General features: G+C 44.4%; 1 protein-coding gene across 3 annotated transcripts; it reads left to right on the forward strand.

Moving 5' to 3' along the window:
* The first annotated feature begins 6 nt into the window (after nt 1-6).
* ATP6V1E1 (ATPase, H+ transporting, lysosomal 31kDa, V1 subunit E1) lies at nt 7-14,609 on the forward strand. Of its 3 annotated transcripts, XM_009071230.1 has the most exons (9): nt 7-68; nt 4,498-4,563; nt 7,552-7,661; nt 8,144-8,210; nt 10,043-10,132; nt 11,440-11,508; nt 11,902-11,996; nt 13,362-13,449; nt 13,995-14,609. In XM_009071230.1, exons 1-9 carry the CDS (start codon nt 36-38, stop codon nt 14,055-14,057), a joined length of 681 nt encoding a protein of 226 aa, XP_009069478.1. In that variant the 5' UTR covers nt 7-35; the 3' UTR covers nt 14,058-14,609. The 3 variants fall into 3 exon arrangements, with proteins under 3 accessions (XP_009069478.1, XP_009069480.1, XP_009069479.1); XM_009071232.1 differs by lacking the exon at nt 10,043-10,132 and having other exon boundaries at nt 36-68; XM_009071231.1 differs by lacking the exon at nt 4,498-4,563 and having other exon boundaries at nt 36-68.
* The last annotated feature ends 1,156 nt before the right edge of the window (nt 14,610-15,765 follow it).

Here is a 15,765-nt window from a genome sequence, read left to right on the forward strand (position 1 = left end):
GCACCCGCAGCACCCACAGCCCCCGCCCCGCAGCCATGGCGCTCAGCGATGCCGACGTGCAGAAGCAGGTATGTGTGGCCCGAGCACGGCTCGGCCGGGGCAGCTGTGCCATCACGGGGAAAGGAGGGAGGGCAGAGGGCTTGGCTGGGAGAGAGAAGGCTCTGAAGAACAGGAGTTCAGGTTGGTTTAGGCTCTGGTGCTAATGCTGCTGGTGTTTCGCATCTGCGGTTTTTCTGTCAGGCCCAGGGTGGTCCTGTTGAAGGATCTGTGGTTTTTCTGTCAGGCTCAGGGTGGTCCTGTTGAAGGGAGAGGAGAATCGCAGAGCTGTAGATACTTAGGGGTTGGAATGGAGCTTAGAGATAATCCAGCCCCAACCCCTGCCCTGGGCAGGGACATCTCCCACGAGAGTGCTCAAAGCTCATCCAACCTGGCTGTGAACACTGCCAGGGTTGGGGCAGCCACAGCCTCCCTGGGCAACCTGGGCCAGTGTCTCACCACCCTCACAGGAAAAAAACTTCTGCCTAAGATCTAATCTAAATTTCCGTCTTTCAGTTTATCCCCATTACTCCTTGTCCTGTCACTGCAGTTCCTAACCAAGAGTCCCTTTGCAACTTCCCTGGAGCCCCTTCAGATTCTGGGAGGTGCTCTGAGCCCTCCACACAACCTTTTCCAGGCTGAACAGCCCCAACTCTCTCCTAGGAAAGGTTCTCCAGCCCTCTTAGCAACTTTGTGGTCTGCTCTGGACTTGCTCCAGCAGTTAGTTCCATGTCCTTTTTGTGTTGGGGACACCACAACTGTGTGCAGTGCTCCAGATGAGTTTCGCCAGAGCAGAGTAGAGGGGGAGAATCACCTCCCTGGACCTGCAGCCTAGGATAACGGTGGATTTCTATCACATGTTGTCCAGTTGCTCCCTGCTTCTCACACACGTAGACTTTTAGATCCCTCTCTCCACCACCACCACCAAATACACAGAGTTCAGCCATTGCACTTCAAGGCAGGTAAATACATAGCCCTGGACAAGTCCTGTTGTCTCAGATGCTGCTCACTAAGGTCTTTCCGTCTCTTTGTGTTTCTTTTTGCTGTACCACATCCAGCTAGCCATAACTGAGCACATGGGTAGGCTATTTGGTGCTCTGGAATGCCTTTTTCACATCTATAGTCTGAGCAGAGTAGTGCAGCCTGGGATTGGCTTGCAATGGAAACTTACAGCCCTGAAGTCGGAGTGTGGACACCTCCTCCCAGAGCAGGACACTCTGTCCCTGTTGACAGTAAACACTGCCCTTGCCTAAACCAGCTGCTTTCAGCTGGGGTGAAGATGGTGTGCCCTGCTAAAGGCTGCATAGATCCAGCCAGCACTGCTCTGTGGAGCTTCTGGCAGATGATGGGCAGAGCAGGCAAGTTCCCGTTGTCCTTTGCATCATAAGTACTTTAAGTCTCACTTTCTCATTCAGTAAACATAGTCTCTTGGCAAGGAAACATCACATTGAAAGTGAAATTGGGAGGTTGCCTTTCTGCAGAAAGGGAATTGTAATGCCACATTGTGCTGCCTTTTGTCCGCAAAGCTTTCCTGTCTCTTCCATGAAGATACTGTTAGGGTGTTCAGACACTGGAATATTGCCCAGGGAGGTGGTGGAGTCACCATCCCTGGAAGTGTTTAAGTGGTGTATGGATGTGGCACTGGGGGATATGGTTTAGGGGTTCCAGCAGTGACAGGTTAATGGTTGGACTCAAAGACCTTAGAGGTCTCCTCCAACCTTGATGGTTCTATGATAATAAAACTAAAGCTGACATTGTGGTGATCTTGCTCAGCCAGAATGGAGCTGAACTTCAAAGGTTAGTTGAGGCTCTGGTGATGTGCTGAACATGTAATGCTAGTGGCATTTCACCTCTGCAGTTTTCCTGTCAGTGCTTTTCACTCCTGAGCCCAGGATGGGCCTGTTGAATGGAGAGGAGACAGTCCTGCATGTGGATAAATCTGGCCAGTACTTGCCAGCTGCTCTTCTTAACTACTTGCCAAGGCACTTTCAATAATATTCACCTTGAAAATCATCTCTGCTTAAGACTTTTTCCCATTGATAGACTTATGTTATTCTGTCAAAGTTGTTTAATAGGTTGTTCCATCTAGTCACTTCAGCTACAGCCAGTCTGACAAATAGTACGTCCCATGGAATGGATAATCCCACTCCTACTGATGGGAAAACCTTCTCTTCCTTTCCGTAGGAAAAACTACTTCTAAATTAGTCTCTTCTAAAAATACATTTTAGTCAGTGTTATTAAAACTGATCCTATTTATAGATGTGAAAAATCTCACTTTGGATCTCTGTATGTGTTAAAAGCAAAAAGGGATGTCAGTGCAGCAGCTTTTGAAGGAAGTAGTGCTGTTCAGCCTTACCAGACTAGGGGAAGTGGATTCCCTGTTAGCTTGCTTCCATCTCATTCCTTTCTGTTTTGTTCTTGAACACCCAGAGCTGTTAGAAGTACTTTTTCAAAATCCAGAAACCAAACCACACTGGAGGAAGTGACTCGGTGATGTCAGGGTTGCTGCTGCTATACAACAGTTCTTCGTCTCCTTTAACAATAGGTCATTCAACACAATGATTTCCTTATTTTATATGCCTCTCTTGCCCTTTCTGAAGTGCAGGGCAGAAAACTTATGTTGCAGGTAGACACACACTTGAAAGTGTGGCAAACTGAAATTAAAGAGATTGCTGATTTGATTTTGAGGATGTAGATATTGCTGTTCACTTCTTTGACTGCGCATGTCTAAAATCTTCCACTTGTCTGTTCACTTCTGGTTTTTTTCATCTCTGTGGGCATAGTGCTTAGTCAGTTTTCATGTTAGCATATTCCTTCTCTCTTTAAAATATTTCATTTTAACATGAGATTCTATACATAGAATCCCTCATCTGAGTTTATTCAGATTGGGTTGTCTGCAAAATGTGCCTCACAAAATCAGTCAGGTTGGAAAAAACCTCTGAGATCATCAAGTCCAACCTATGACCTAAAATCACCATGTCAACTAGACCATGGCACTAAGTGCCATGTCCAGTCTCTCCTTAAAAACCTCCAGGATTGGTGACTCCACCACCTCATCACTAAGTGCAAAAAGCCAGTAGGTTTTTATCATAGAACCATCAGTGTTGGAGGAGCCCTCTAAGGTCTTCGAGTCCAACCATTAACCTGTCACTGCTGCAACCCCCAAGTCCTAAACCACATCCTCCAGCATCAGATCCAGACACCTCTTAGCACTTCCAGGGATGGTGACTCCACCACCTCCCTGGGCAGTATTCCAGTGCCTGAACACCCTAACAGGGAAGAAGTTTATCCTAACATCTAATCTGACTCTAAATTTATGGTCTGCTCCATCTGCCCCAAATGTGAACCTAAACTTCAGTCTGGTGACAGAGAGGCATGTGATAAATAAGCAGAACTCAGTACAATTGCTTGCCTTGTCTTAAAGCTGCTGGACCTGTGCTTCAAACATGTTCTTCAAGTAGAATGTATGAGTGCATACCAGGCTCTGAAGCAGCATGTCACGGGCTTGATGTGGTCTGGATCAACTAGCAGTGCTAGCTCTGCTCCCTTCCACAGCTCCTCCAAAGTGACATGCAACTACTTTGCAAAGTCATTTTGAGTTGAACTATGTAGCAGCATTTTCTTAATGACCTTGTAAGTCTTTAAAGAATTTATCACATTTTTTTCAAGAAAGATTTCTCAGCTGTTTGAAGGAACTTTTGTTTGTACAGATCTGACCAGAGTGGTCAGTAGCCCTTTGCTTTGCTTCACCAGTCATTGAGTGTGGAAGGCCCAGGTTCATTCCAGTGCCATCTCTGTTGATCTTCTGCGTTTCATGAGTCACTCTTCCTCTCTTTCGTAAGCCCCTTCTGAGTACTGGGAGGCTGCAGTGAGGTCTCCCTGGAGCTTTCTCTTCTCCAGGCTGAACACCACCAACGCTCTCAGCCTGCGTATAGGAGAGGTGTTTCAGCCCTCTGAGCACCTTTGTGGCCTCCTCCTGGCCCACTCTGACAGATCCATGTCCTTCCTGTGCTGAGGACTCCACACCTGATGCCATAACATACTCTTTTCCTGTGTGAGAATTATTTGTTGTAGTAATCCTGTGGAGGTGAAAATAGTTGTTCTCACTAGTGAAGAATGAAAGTACTTAAACTTAGGTTGATATACATTTATTTTTGGGTTGTTGTGGTTTTGGGTGTTGTTTTTTGTATAGTGGCATGCCTCAAGTACATTCTTCTGATGACAGCCTGGGAAATGGCATTCTGTAGAAGCACTGGGAAAAAGAATTTCCTTGTCATCTGTGTTAAGATGCTCCGACTCTTTGGCCTGGATGCTCAATGTAATGTCCTTGGCAAGCAACATTGTATGAGTTAGCTCATGGGGATGGAAGGATGTGCTGTACCAATGAGGAATACATACACCTACTTCCTCTAGTCAGTCCTTTTCAACAGAAAACATTTCCTTTCCTCTCTCTTGTTGCAGATCAAGCATATGATGGCTTTCATTGAGCAGGAAGCCAATGAAAAGGCTGAAGAAATAGATGCAAAGGTAAAAATGGACGTTCACTGTCAGTAAGTGCAAAAGGAAAACTTTGTCCAACATCCTGTTTTGATGGTTACAGTCAGAGCGGCCCTAGAATGCCTTTGTAAGCTGCAGTTGGTTTTGTGTTTAGGTATTACATAGCAAAAAATGATGTACCAAATTGTGCTAGTTTGAAAGCAAACCAGTGAGAGACTCCAAGTCAGAAATACAATTTAATAGGCAAAACAAAACAATAAATGCAACAGTACAAAAAGAAACTACTGACGGAGTCTGAAAGCAGCCTAACACCCTGTCAGTCAGGGGGTTGGTAGTAGTGTCATTAAATGGTGGCTGCATCCTCCTGGAGTGATGGGTCTCTTGGAGCAGTGATCCTGTAGATCTGGTCTAAACCTGAAGGTCCAGTGGGAATCCTCTGGGAATCCAGTAGGTAAGGGCTCCCTGTGCTGGTCCAAACCCAGCCTATATCCCTGTGGGAATGCTCAGCTCCCCACCCCCATGTGGGGATGCTTGGCTCCCCTCCCCGGGGTGAGGCATCTCACAATGGGACAATGTAATTCTCTGGGTCATGGAGTGGGTCCCTGACAGCCCATGAAACAGAGACAGCCCCTGAGGGAGCCATCAGGGATGAGTAGGAGATCAGATCACTGCCTCCGCCTGCTTTAACAGCTTGTGGAGACAATAATAGAATACACCCTGCATTGTAACCTAGGACACAAATAAAGATAAGTTTTCTCAGCTTTTGACAAAGGAAAACAAGCTGGAGCTGTTTTTTTATTTAAGTTTTCTTAGTGATTCTGAAATATAAATTTATTCATATGCAAGTTCACCCCTGGTTTTTTTAAGCAATCAGGGAGTCTGAGTGGTAATGTGACTGGACTGGTTTAAGGGGAACACCTTCCCCCACTTCCTGTACATCACTTGACATCACTGAAGATTGGAGGATTTCTCTTCATACTTATGAATTCTGCTGAGGTTTGTCAAAACAGGCTCTTACCAGAAGGTTTCATGTTAATTTTTGCTTGACTTCCACAGTGTGTCAGGTGGAAACAGTAGTAGTAAATCAGAGAATCACAGAATGGTTTGAGCTGGAAGGGACCTTAAAGATCATTGAGTTTTAACCCCACCCTGCCATGGGCAGGGACACCTTCCACCAACCCAGAGCCCCATCCAGCCTGGCCTTGAGCAAGGGGGGGGGCACTACCTCCCTGGGCAACCTGTGCCAGTGCCTCACTACCCCTATTAAAATTTCTTCCTAACATGTAATGTAAATCTCTTCTATTTAGTTTATGGCTGTTTCTCGTTGTCCTGTCACTACATGTAAAAGTCACTCTACACTACTGCAGTAAAAAGTCACTCTCTCTTTTGTAAGGCCCTTTTGAGTGCTGGGAGACTGCAGTGAGGTCTCCCTGGAGCTTTCTCTTCTCCAGGCTGAACAACAATTAAAATTTCTTCCTAACATGTAATGTAAATCTCTTCTATTTAGTTTATGGCTGTTTCTCGTTGTCCTGTCACTACATGTAAAAGTCACTCTACACTACTGCAGTAAAAAGTCACTCTCTCTTTTGTAAGGCCCTTTTGAGTGCTGGGAGACTGCAGTGAGGTCTCCCTGGAGCTTTCTCTTCTCCAGGCTGAACAACACCAACTCTCTCAGCCTGTCTATAGAAGAGGTGCTTCAGCCCTCTGAGCAACTTTGTGGCCTCCTCTGGGCCCACTCTGACAGATCCATGTCCTTCCTGTGCTGTGGACTCCACACCTGAATGCAGCACCCCAGGTGGGATCTCACCAGAGCAGAGTAAAGGGGTAGGATCCCCTGCCTTGCCCTGCTGCCCACACTGCTAGGGATGCAGCTCAGGACACTGTTGGCTCTCTGGGCTGTGAGCACACACTGCCAAGTCATGTCCAGCCTCTCATCCACCAGCACCCCAAAATCCTTCCTGGCAGGGCTGCTCTGGATGAATTCTTGTCCCAGTCAAAGGTCTAATGCTGGCAGTACTGCGCAAGAACTCCTACATGTACCAAAGCTGTGAAAGATGAAAGTTAAACTGGCTGAATTGTGTTGGTGACATTTGGTGTATAACTGTACCTCAACCTGTTTAGCCACCTGCAGTCTTAATTTCAGATGTGATTTAGTAGGTATCCTGGGGAACTGAGCCATAAATTCATATTTAAGGCATGAGTTGAATTACTTGCAGAATTCTTCACTTAGGTTAAGCCCCAAGAGACTGAGTTTAATACTAACCTACTAATAGAGTATAGATGTTCACTGGAGAAGGTTTAATGGTACCAGTCTGCATTATACCATTGCTGAAATACCTTGTCACTACTGGGCTCAGCATATGCATTACAAATAATATTTAATTCCCTTAAACATTCAGGTCTACATAAGTATTTAGTCAGTACTAGAGCAGGTGTTCCTGAGGATCTGCAAGCAGGAGTCAGAAGCTGAGGCTGGATTCTGAGGTACAGATAGGAAAATTTGCCATGTGTTTTCACATGCTGTCTGGCTAGACTGCACAAAAAAACCTAACAGCTACACTGTCATTCTCCTTGTGTAAGTATTACTGAGAGTAATGAAGTTTGTGGACACTTGAGGGCTGGGTAGCTTGTTTTAGGTCGAATCTTCTGTAGCCAGAAAAGAGACCAGTTCTACACAAATCAGACCTGAAACTCGGATAAAATGAGTTCTGCTTGACACTATGTAATATATAAATCTGCTATTTTTGTGCCTGACGAATATACTGTAAGGAGAAATGTGCCAGTCAATTGATAAAATAAGCTGTGTCTCAGTTAGCAGGATTCTAGTTCAGCAGAACACATTCTGTACTCACTTTGACTTGAGAACTGGTTGAAATGCTTTGTTTGTGTGGAATCGCAAGTTGTACCATCCTGTCTTGTCTGTGAATGTGCTCTGAAAGCATGGCTGTTACATCTTGATTCTGTTTTTTTCAGCCCATGGATTCAATTTCCACTTCAGTTATTTGATTTTTACTATAGGCAGAAGAAGAATTCAACATTGAAAAGGGTCGTCTTGTTCAGACACAGAGGCTGAAAATCATGGAGTATTACGAAAAGAAGGAGAAGCAAATTGAACAGCAAAAGAAAATGTAAGTTGCTCAGGTTTGATGGCTGATTTCAGAGCCTGAGCTCTCGTTTCATCGCTGATTTAATACAAAATCCCTTTACCCTGGCTAACAGACAAATGGTGGGCAAAATGTTTCGTTCTAATTACGAGTTTCTAGATTTTCCTGGGAGAGATTATCAAAGCTGAGCTACAATAGTGTAATTTTTAGTAAGTGTAATGAAAGAATCCTTCTTCGTATTTCTTTTTGTGGTCAGCGTCTCAGACTCTACCCTGGTCTGTTACCCTGGGACTAATGATCCTGTCAGGTTTAGTTTGGGTCTCTGCTGAAGGAAGGGGTTCTGCATTTTATCATTTGTGTGTGTTCAGAAACAGATTCAAGCAGCTGAGCAGTCTGTTTTAAATGTTGTAGTGTTGTTATCTTTAAATGTAAAGCATGCAGTTAAATGTTGCAGTTCTTCTGTCAAAGTCTCATGGATTGATTCAACTTTATCATGCAACTTGCAGTCAGATGTCCAACCTGATGAATCAAGCAAGACTGAAGGTCCTCAAGGCCAGGGATGACCTTATTGCGGTGAGTATCTCTGTAGTGAATACACAAAGGTTCTATTTTCCCCATATGTAAGGAAATGTAACCATTCTCTAAAGGGAAATATGATTTGTGAGTGAATGATGTTAGCTTCAACATGCAAAAATGGCTTTCCAAGCTGCTTTGAAAATGCATTAAGGATTTAGTCCAGCTTTGCTAATCTACTTTAGGTTATTTTCACAGTTTCTATGACCTGCTCTTTTAGGGAAATGCCAGGAGCATTGCAGGCACCATTGTATCTGTCATCTGCACAATAGGTTCATTCTTTAAAGGAACTCTCTTGCATGGTTTGGTAGAACTTTGAAGTTCTGTTTGCCTGAAGCGACATGTATGTGTTGAAACTGATGTGGTGTAAGCAAGGAGGCTTAAAACACCATCAACTGTCAACCTTTCTGTTCCCTTCAGTGACCCAGATTACCTGCTAAGGTTTGCTTCTCATTCTAGTAGGTGACCAGTCTGTGTGTTGACATATGGGGTGAGCATTCATCAGAGCAGGCTATGGTTAGTCTTAGTTCAGATTTACTGTGTTTATCTTGCAGCACATGGAGTGTGTTCTCATTCTGCTGCTCACTGTGCAGAGTGCAGGTTTTCTGCTTTCCCACTCTGTCTTAGAGCCACTTTGTGTGTTCTGTGATCTGCTAGATGGGGCTGTTGAGCTATTGGAAAAGCTGAGAGATCTGTGGAAGTCAAAAATAATGTTCAAGTTGATGTTGCCATGAAGCAGAGTTAGCAGAAGAAAATCACCAGTTTATTGACTCTTTAAACCGTGTTTCAAACTTTAGATTGTTTTCACAGGGAGGAGGAAGGTGGGTGGCTAAAGTGCTAACTCTGTTGTGATAGTCTCTGCTGGGTAATCTCTTCCTCATTTATCTGCTGACTCAGCCTCATGCTTCTGAGTAATTCATAATGCTCTTCCTCATTTTAAGACATTTACAGTCACATGCTGCTCACTCTTTCTTCCCTTATCAGATCTTTAGCCTCTTTCATGAAGAGATATGAGCAGTTCCAGAGATGCTGTTACTCTAGGGAGGGCAGTGTAACTAGGTTTGAGCAGGACATTAAAGTGTGTTAGTCTTATGTCCTCTTACTGATTGTGTTACCATGCACTTGTCTTCTAAACATCACGAGGCAGGACAGTAAAGAAAGGTTTGTACCAACTCACACAGGTTCTTTGCCTGAAGTAATGATGATGGTTCAGTTCTCGGAGCTGTGTCTCTGAAGTAACGATGATGGTTCAGTTCTCGGAGCTGTGTTTGAGTTGACTCAAATTGCTTAAAAATTCCATCTTAGCCAATACTGATTTGCTGCATAAAGATAATCAAGACCAGCTACTTCAGATTAAAATTAAGATCTCATCTAAATTCTGACTTGCATTTACTTCGAATTAAAAATACCTAACCTGAATATTATTTGATGGAAAGATAGATTAGGTTTCTTTGCTTGACCATAAAGCTGAAAAAGTGTCATTTGGACAACTTCATTAGCTTACATCTGGCAATTATTTACAGCCTATTTGGTTTGTTTGAATTAACATTGTAGGTACTATCCTGTTACTACTGAGCTCTCCCTTCTGCACGAGAAAGGAGTTATTGTCGGGTTCTAATGAGTTCAGATCGGGGCAGGGAGAAGGGAAGTGTTTGGAAAGGATAGTGTGCCATGCAGAGAGATGAAGGTCTAGCTTGGATGAAGACCAGCTGGAGTGTACGTTTACGTGTTGGCAGGGTGTGATAGCTATAATAGAAGTACAGAAAGTTGGTAGGCACGAAACCAAATGCCAAACAGATGGGCTCTGCTGATCTGATTTCTTCTGAATGTAGGATTTGCTGAATGAGGCCAAGCAGAGACTTGCCAAGGTGGTGAAGGATACTGCCAGGTACCAGACACTGCTGGATGGACTAGTTCTACAGGTAAATGCTTATACTGTAAAAAGTAGGTGGTTGCTGCCCTATCCCCCAGGTGTCTTTTGTCAGAAATAACCCACTGCAAGTTACAGTTGTACTGGAGTCTACACCAAATGTTGCTGGGTGATCTTTGAGTTTTAAACATCACTTAATATGTTTCCATCTTGGGTTCTGAACAGAAGGGTTTGCAGCTTCCTTTGAGGTGTGGAACCTGGTGTACCAGGCAGCAGTTCATCATAATAACTGCAGATGTGTACATGTGCACTGTGACATGCACGTTTTAGGATGCACACATTGAGCTGCTGTAGTAATTAGTTGGATCAAGTGCACTTTTGACAAAGGCTGTTCCCCCAAACCCAGAGGTCAGTCACTACCCACTTCTGAAATCTTTTTGGTGTTTGAGACTTAGTGATAAATTTACTGTGGTATGGCACGTGCCTGTGATAGAGGTACCAAGCAGAAATGAAAGCTTTGCTTACCTAGAAGAACATCTTCAAGCCCCAGAAATCAGCTGCTAAAAATTCTGTAAGCATTGGTCAAAGTTAGTCCTGCAAGCACTGGTGCCTCTTCTGGTACAGGTCGGTCCTGGAACAATGAACTCCTCAGAGCCACCCACGAGCTCTGCCCACAGTTGGATGGCAGAGTTTTCTCAACAGTGCCTCCTGCCAGCTCATGCTTCCAACTCATTGTTGTTTCCTTGTCACACTCATGTCTGGTGTTGCTGTACACCAAACAAACCTGTCTTGCTCTTGCAAACTGGCCATGTTTGTCTTGGCATGTTGTATTTGACACAGTGAGGGATCTGTACTCATCAGTACTCACAGCTGGACTAGATGATCATTCTAGGTCCCTTCCAACTGGAACTAAACCTGTTTTGCTTTGTTCTAGTCCCAGGTGTTACCACAGGAACTGCAAGGCAGAAGTTATTAGAACAGGCATCTGAAACTACTGCATGTCTTCAGGAGCTGCACAGGAGAATGTGTTGGCTTGGCTGAATGCTCAGTCTACTCAGATGGTGCTGATCCCTATGTATATGTGAACATTAACTGGCCAACACAATCCTGTAGTTCCACGTATTTAGTTGCACTTGAGTTCCAAACACATAATCCATGTTTGGGCTCTTTCCCAGCTATTAATGCTGTTCTCTCCCAGTGCCTGCACAAGATGAACTTGCGAGCAAAAAACTACATAAAAGGCCAATATCATCAGGTTTAGGGTTTCAAACTGATAATCTGCTTTCCTTTCTTGGAGCTAATTAATTCTAAGGCAATTAAAATGCTGCTTTCTGATGCTGAAATGGTCATTCCATGCAGGGATTCTACCAGCTGCTTGAGGCCAGACTGATTGTTCGGTGCAGGAAACAGGATCTCCCGATGGTTAAGGTAGGACACCTGGAACAGTTTGACAGTGCCCTGCTCACACAGGCCGAGACCTGACAGCAAATATTTGCTGCCCAGAGCCCCCCTCTGTGTGACCTGGAAACATGTCACTTTGCTTGTTGCACCTCTGTGCAGATGGAACGCAAGAGAGCAAGTGTGCTTCCAAAGCTGGGGATCGTTTGCCTGCTTGGGTGTTATCTTGGAAACTTGGACATTGCTACAGGATTAAGAAGAATAATTGTGTTTGGCTCAAAGCCAAACTGAAATGCATTTCCTTTATTAAGAAAAAAAGAGGCCTCACACCCTTAATTTTATTACTACAAATGATTGCTGGTCAAAGCCAATTGGTGCACTAGGATTTGTCAGTGCTAACTGGAAGTTTATCTTGTATCCTAGGCTGCTGTACAGAAGAGCATTCCCATCTACAAAAATGCCATAAAAAGGGATGCGGAAGTTCACATTGACCAAGACAACTTCCTGCCAGAAGATATGTAAGGAAAATGGGAATGTTTTATACAGAACATTATCTTAGTGCAACTTTTCAAGCTACAGCTTGTACTAGAACACACTCAGAAAACTAAGTGTGGAATATTCTCAGTGTTTGCTGCTGTTCCTGTGGAATTGGCACTTCTTTGCGTTAATCAGGCACAGACTCTGCAGGTTTATCCTGACAAGCAGTGTCTCAGTCAGAAGTGTCAATAAAAGTTTTGTGCCACCTGCAGCCTTTTTCACAGTGCTGAAGTAGAGAGTACGTAGAAACCTAACCATGGGTCTTCTGGAGAGAGGGAATGTGGATGTAGCCATGCTTTCTGTCTCAGGGTGAAGCAGATTGAGTCATAGGGTGCTGCAGGATAATCACTTGATGGTGTTTGTGCCTGTTCTGTCTGCAAGGCTCTGTCTCCATAGAGTGTGATAAAGAGCATGGCACAGAGCTGTGCACTCTGATTGTGAGCCTTAAGTGTGGGCCAACAGACAATGCTTCCAGCACTCTTCCTCCCTTTCCAAACTCTCATAGCTGCCTTAATAACAGTCTGAAGCTGGTTTGAAGTGACAAATTTCATAGCTCCACTTATATTTAGGTGATGCTAATGAGGACCTTTGCACATAGCTGTGGTCTGTGATAACTCCAGAGATGCTTTGCACTGTTGCTTCACTGGATCACTTCGTGCTGATCCCTAGTAGGGCATGATCAAAAGGTTTGCATTTTAAAAAATAGAAATCTTATCTACTTATCTGACTACAAATGTTGATTTAGGATAGTATCTCTGCTCCATTCTGACTGACCCATGCATGTTTCGTGAGACTTCACCTGGAATACTGCACACAGTTCTGGTGCCTTCAGTGTAAGAAGGACATAGAACTGTTGGAGCAAGTCCAGAGGAGGCCACAAGATTGATAAGAAGACTGGAACACCTCCCCTGTGATCACAGGCTGAGGAAGTTGGGGCTGTTCAGCTTGGAGAAGAGAAGGTTGTATGGAGACCTTGTAGTAGCCTGTTAGCATCTGAAGGGGCTCCAGGGAAGCTGCAGAGGGACTCTTGGTTAGGAACTTCAGTGACAGGACAAGGGGCAATGGGGATGAATTGAAGGAGGAAAATTTAGGCTAGATCTGAAGCAGAAGTTTTTCCTGTGAGGGAGGTGAGACACTGTCCCAGGTTGCCCAGGGAGGCTGTGGCTGCCCCAACCCTGGCAGTGTTCACAGCCAGGTTGGATGAGCCTTGAGCAACCTGCTCTGGTGGGAAGTGTCCCTGCCCAGGGCAGGGGTTGGGGCTGGATGATTTGTAAGGTCCCTTCCAACCCCTAAAATTCTGTGATTCTCTGATTTCACAAACTTTTTTTTTTTTTGTCCCTGTTTAGTGCTGGAGGTGTTGAAATCTACAACAGTGATGGCAAAATCAAGGTTTCCAATACCCTGGAAAGTCGGCTGGACCTTGTAGCTCAGCAGGTGAGTTTCTCCAACAACCAAGGGGAACAAAATGTAATCAACTATTTTGGTCTTGTAATTAAATCCTTGTGTTTCCAGTGTGTCACAAAAGTGATGGGATCAGGTTTTAATGTGGATGACAAGTAGGAAGTTATTTTTGAATGGAAAGAAGCGACTTACCTACTAATAGTGGTTTTCTGCAACAAATGTGCTTTTCCCCAGAATGATCCCTCTGAGCTAAGCTTGAGCACAAAACTAAAAATTGTGATACAGAGAATCTTGATATGACTTCACTGCAGTCAAGATGCTGAAATGCACTTGAATTACCAAAGCAAGCTTGAGTAATAGAAACTTTGGCTGGGCTAAAAACCCTAGCTCTGGCACCTCTTTCTTGTGCTGCAGTACAGGCAGTCCTGTCAGCCTTGTGTGTGATCTGAGAAAGACTTCAGAAATCTCAGATGAACTGACTTGTTAAATTTGAAGCCTAGCCTAGCTACCCCACAGTGCCTGCAGGAAGAACAACTGTATTGCCCATTGCATATAACTGGTGTGTTCTTTCTCCACAGATGATGCCAGAAATCAGAGTGGCTCTCTTTGGTGCTAATGCCAACAGGAAGTTTTTGGACTAAACCTCTATGAGAGAAGGTGGGATCTGTTCCACTGCCATATTGAAGAGGATGAAAAAGCATCTGCTGATTTAAAGTCTTGAAATATAACATTACTGTGACATCCAGTTTTTGTTCTTCAATGGAATAATTTTGCATACCTGCTGTGCTTAGCCTCTCTACTTGTGGTTAGAATGTATTGCTTAAAGGATGTGAAGACATACATATTCATCCAGAAGTGGCACTAGAGGATGGAGGCATTTGGGCTCTTGGCTTTCTGTGCACTGTTGTGACTCTATAAAGACAGGTGGTCCATTTAGGGTCACTCTCTTTGCTTTGGCCACATCTCTTTCAAGTTGTCTGATCTGTAAAGTAAATTACTATTCTGCTGATGGCAAACCCCTTTTCAGCTCAGACCTTCAGTGTTATAGAGGGCATGTATTCCTTCCCAAGGTTAGTAGTTTAATTCATGCTACTTGGTCAGGCATTTCTCTGTTCTGTATATGTGATTTAAAGAAAAAAAGCCTGAGCCTGTAAAACTCTATTTATTAAAATAAAACTCAGTGTGTGTATGGAGCTTCTTGTTGCTTCTCTCTGGCATTGGCAGCAGCCTTTGGAAAGTGGGATTGTGTGTGTAAGGACTTGCTGCTTGAGGGCTGTGTGTATTAGCTGTTCTGTGGAGCCAGGATTGGAGTGCATGGAGGAGTGTCAAGCTCCCTGCTGCAGTTGTAGTGTGGTTGTAGTGAGTTGTAGTGAGTTGTAGTGAGGCTTTTGGAATCTCCGGGAGGAGCATCATTCTCCCTGGAAAATGGGTCAGTAGTTGTACTCCCTCAATCTTCTTTCACAAGAGAGAACTACAGTGACACAACTGTGCTGCTTAGATCAAGCAAACACAATGCATTTCCAGTCACAGCTTTGTTGCTTCTGTGCAGGAGATGCAAACCATGCTCCTACAGTAATTACTCTCCAGGACCTGAGGCACTGCAGCTGCCTCTGTTGCAAGTGCTCTCTCCATTGTTAGAGCAGCTATTAAGTTAAATAACAGTAGCATAACTACATGAATTACCTAATTGTTACATTTTACTAATGCTCACTTCTCCTTTGCTTCTGCTGTGATGGCCAGCATTGTCTCCACATTCTGTGGTGTAGGACAGAAGAACTCTTGAGGTGACTTTCCACACTACAAACTCCTCCCAGAGCAGCTGACTTTTTGCCCAGTGCTCAATTCTGGAACTTGTTTCATGGAAATAAGAAATTGATGAATTATTCCTTGAATGTGTTTTGAAATGACCTCTGAGTGTTGCGGTGGATCAGGGACATAGGAATTCTGCACTGTGCCATGAGGAGCACTTGCCAGGCTGCAACAACACTGCTTTATGCACTGGGTCTGACCTGAGGCCCTTTCTTCTCAAGCTGAGGTGTGTGCCCTCGTGTAAAGTAGACTCTAAATGCTAGATAAGCCTTTTACTGCCTCATTTCTTTCAGATGGAGATTGACTGCTAAGAAAACCCTCAATCCAAACTTGTGTGGCTTTTGCTTTCCCTATTAAAATGCTTTTGTCACAACCCGTGAGTTTTTCTAACTTTCACCTGTCTGATTGTCTCCCCCATCCCTCTGGTGGGGAGCTGCGTGGGGCTTGGTGGCTGCTGGGGTTAAACCACAACCCTCACCAATGGGCTGCCTGCCAGTGCTTTGAAAATGCAGTTGAACTTACCTGGGTCCTTATTTTCCC

Source organism: Acanthisitta chloris, unplaced genomic scaffold (genome assembly GCF_000695815.1).
Source record: "Acanthisitta chloris isolate BGI_N310 unplaced genomic scaffold, ASM69581v1 scaffold5813, whole genome shotgun sequence".
NCBI classification, from domain to species: Eukaryota; Metazoa; Chordata; class Aves; order Passeriformes; family Acanthisittidae; genus Acanthisitta; species Acanthisitta chloris.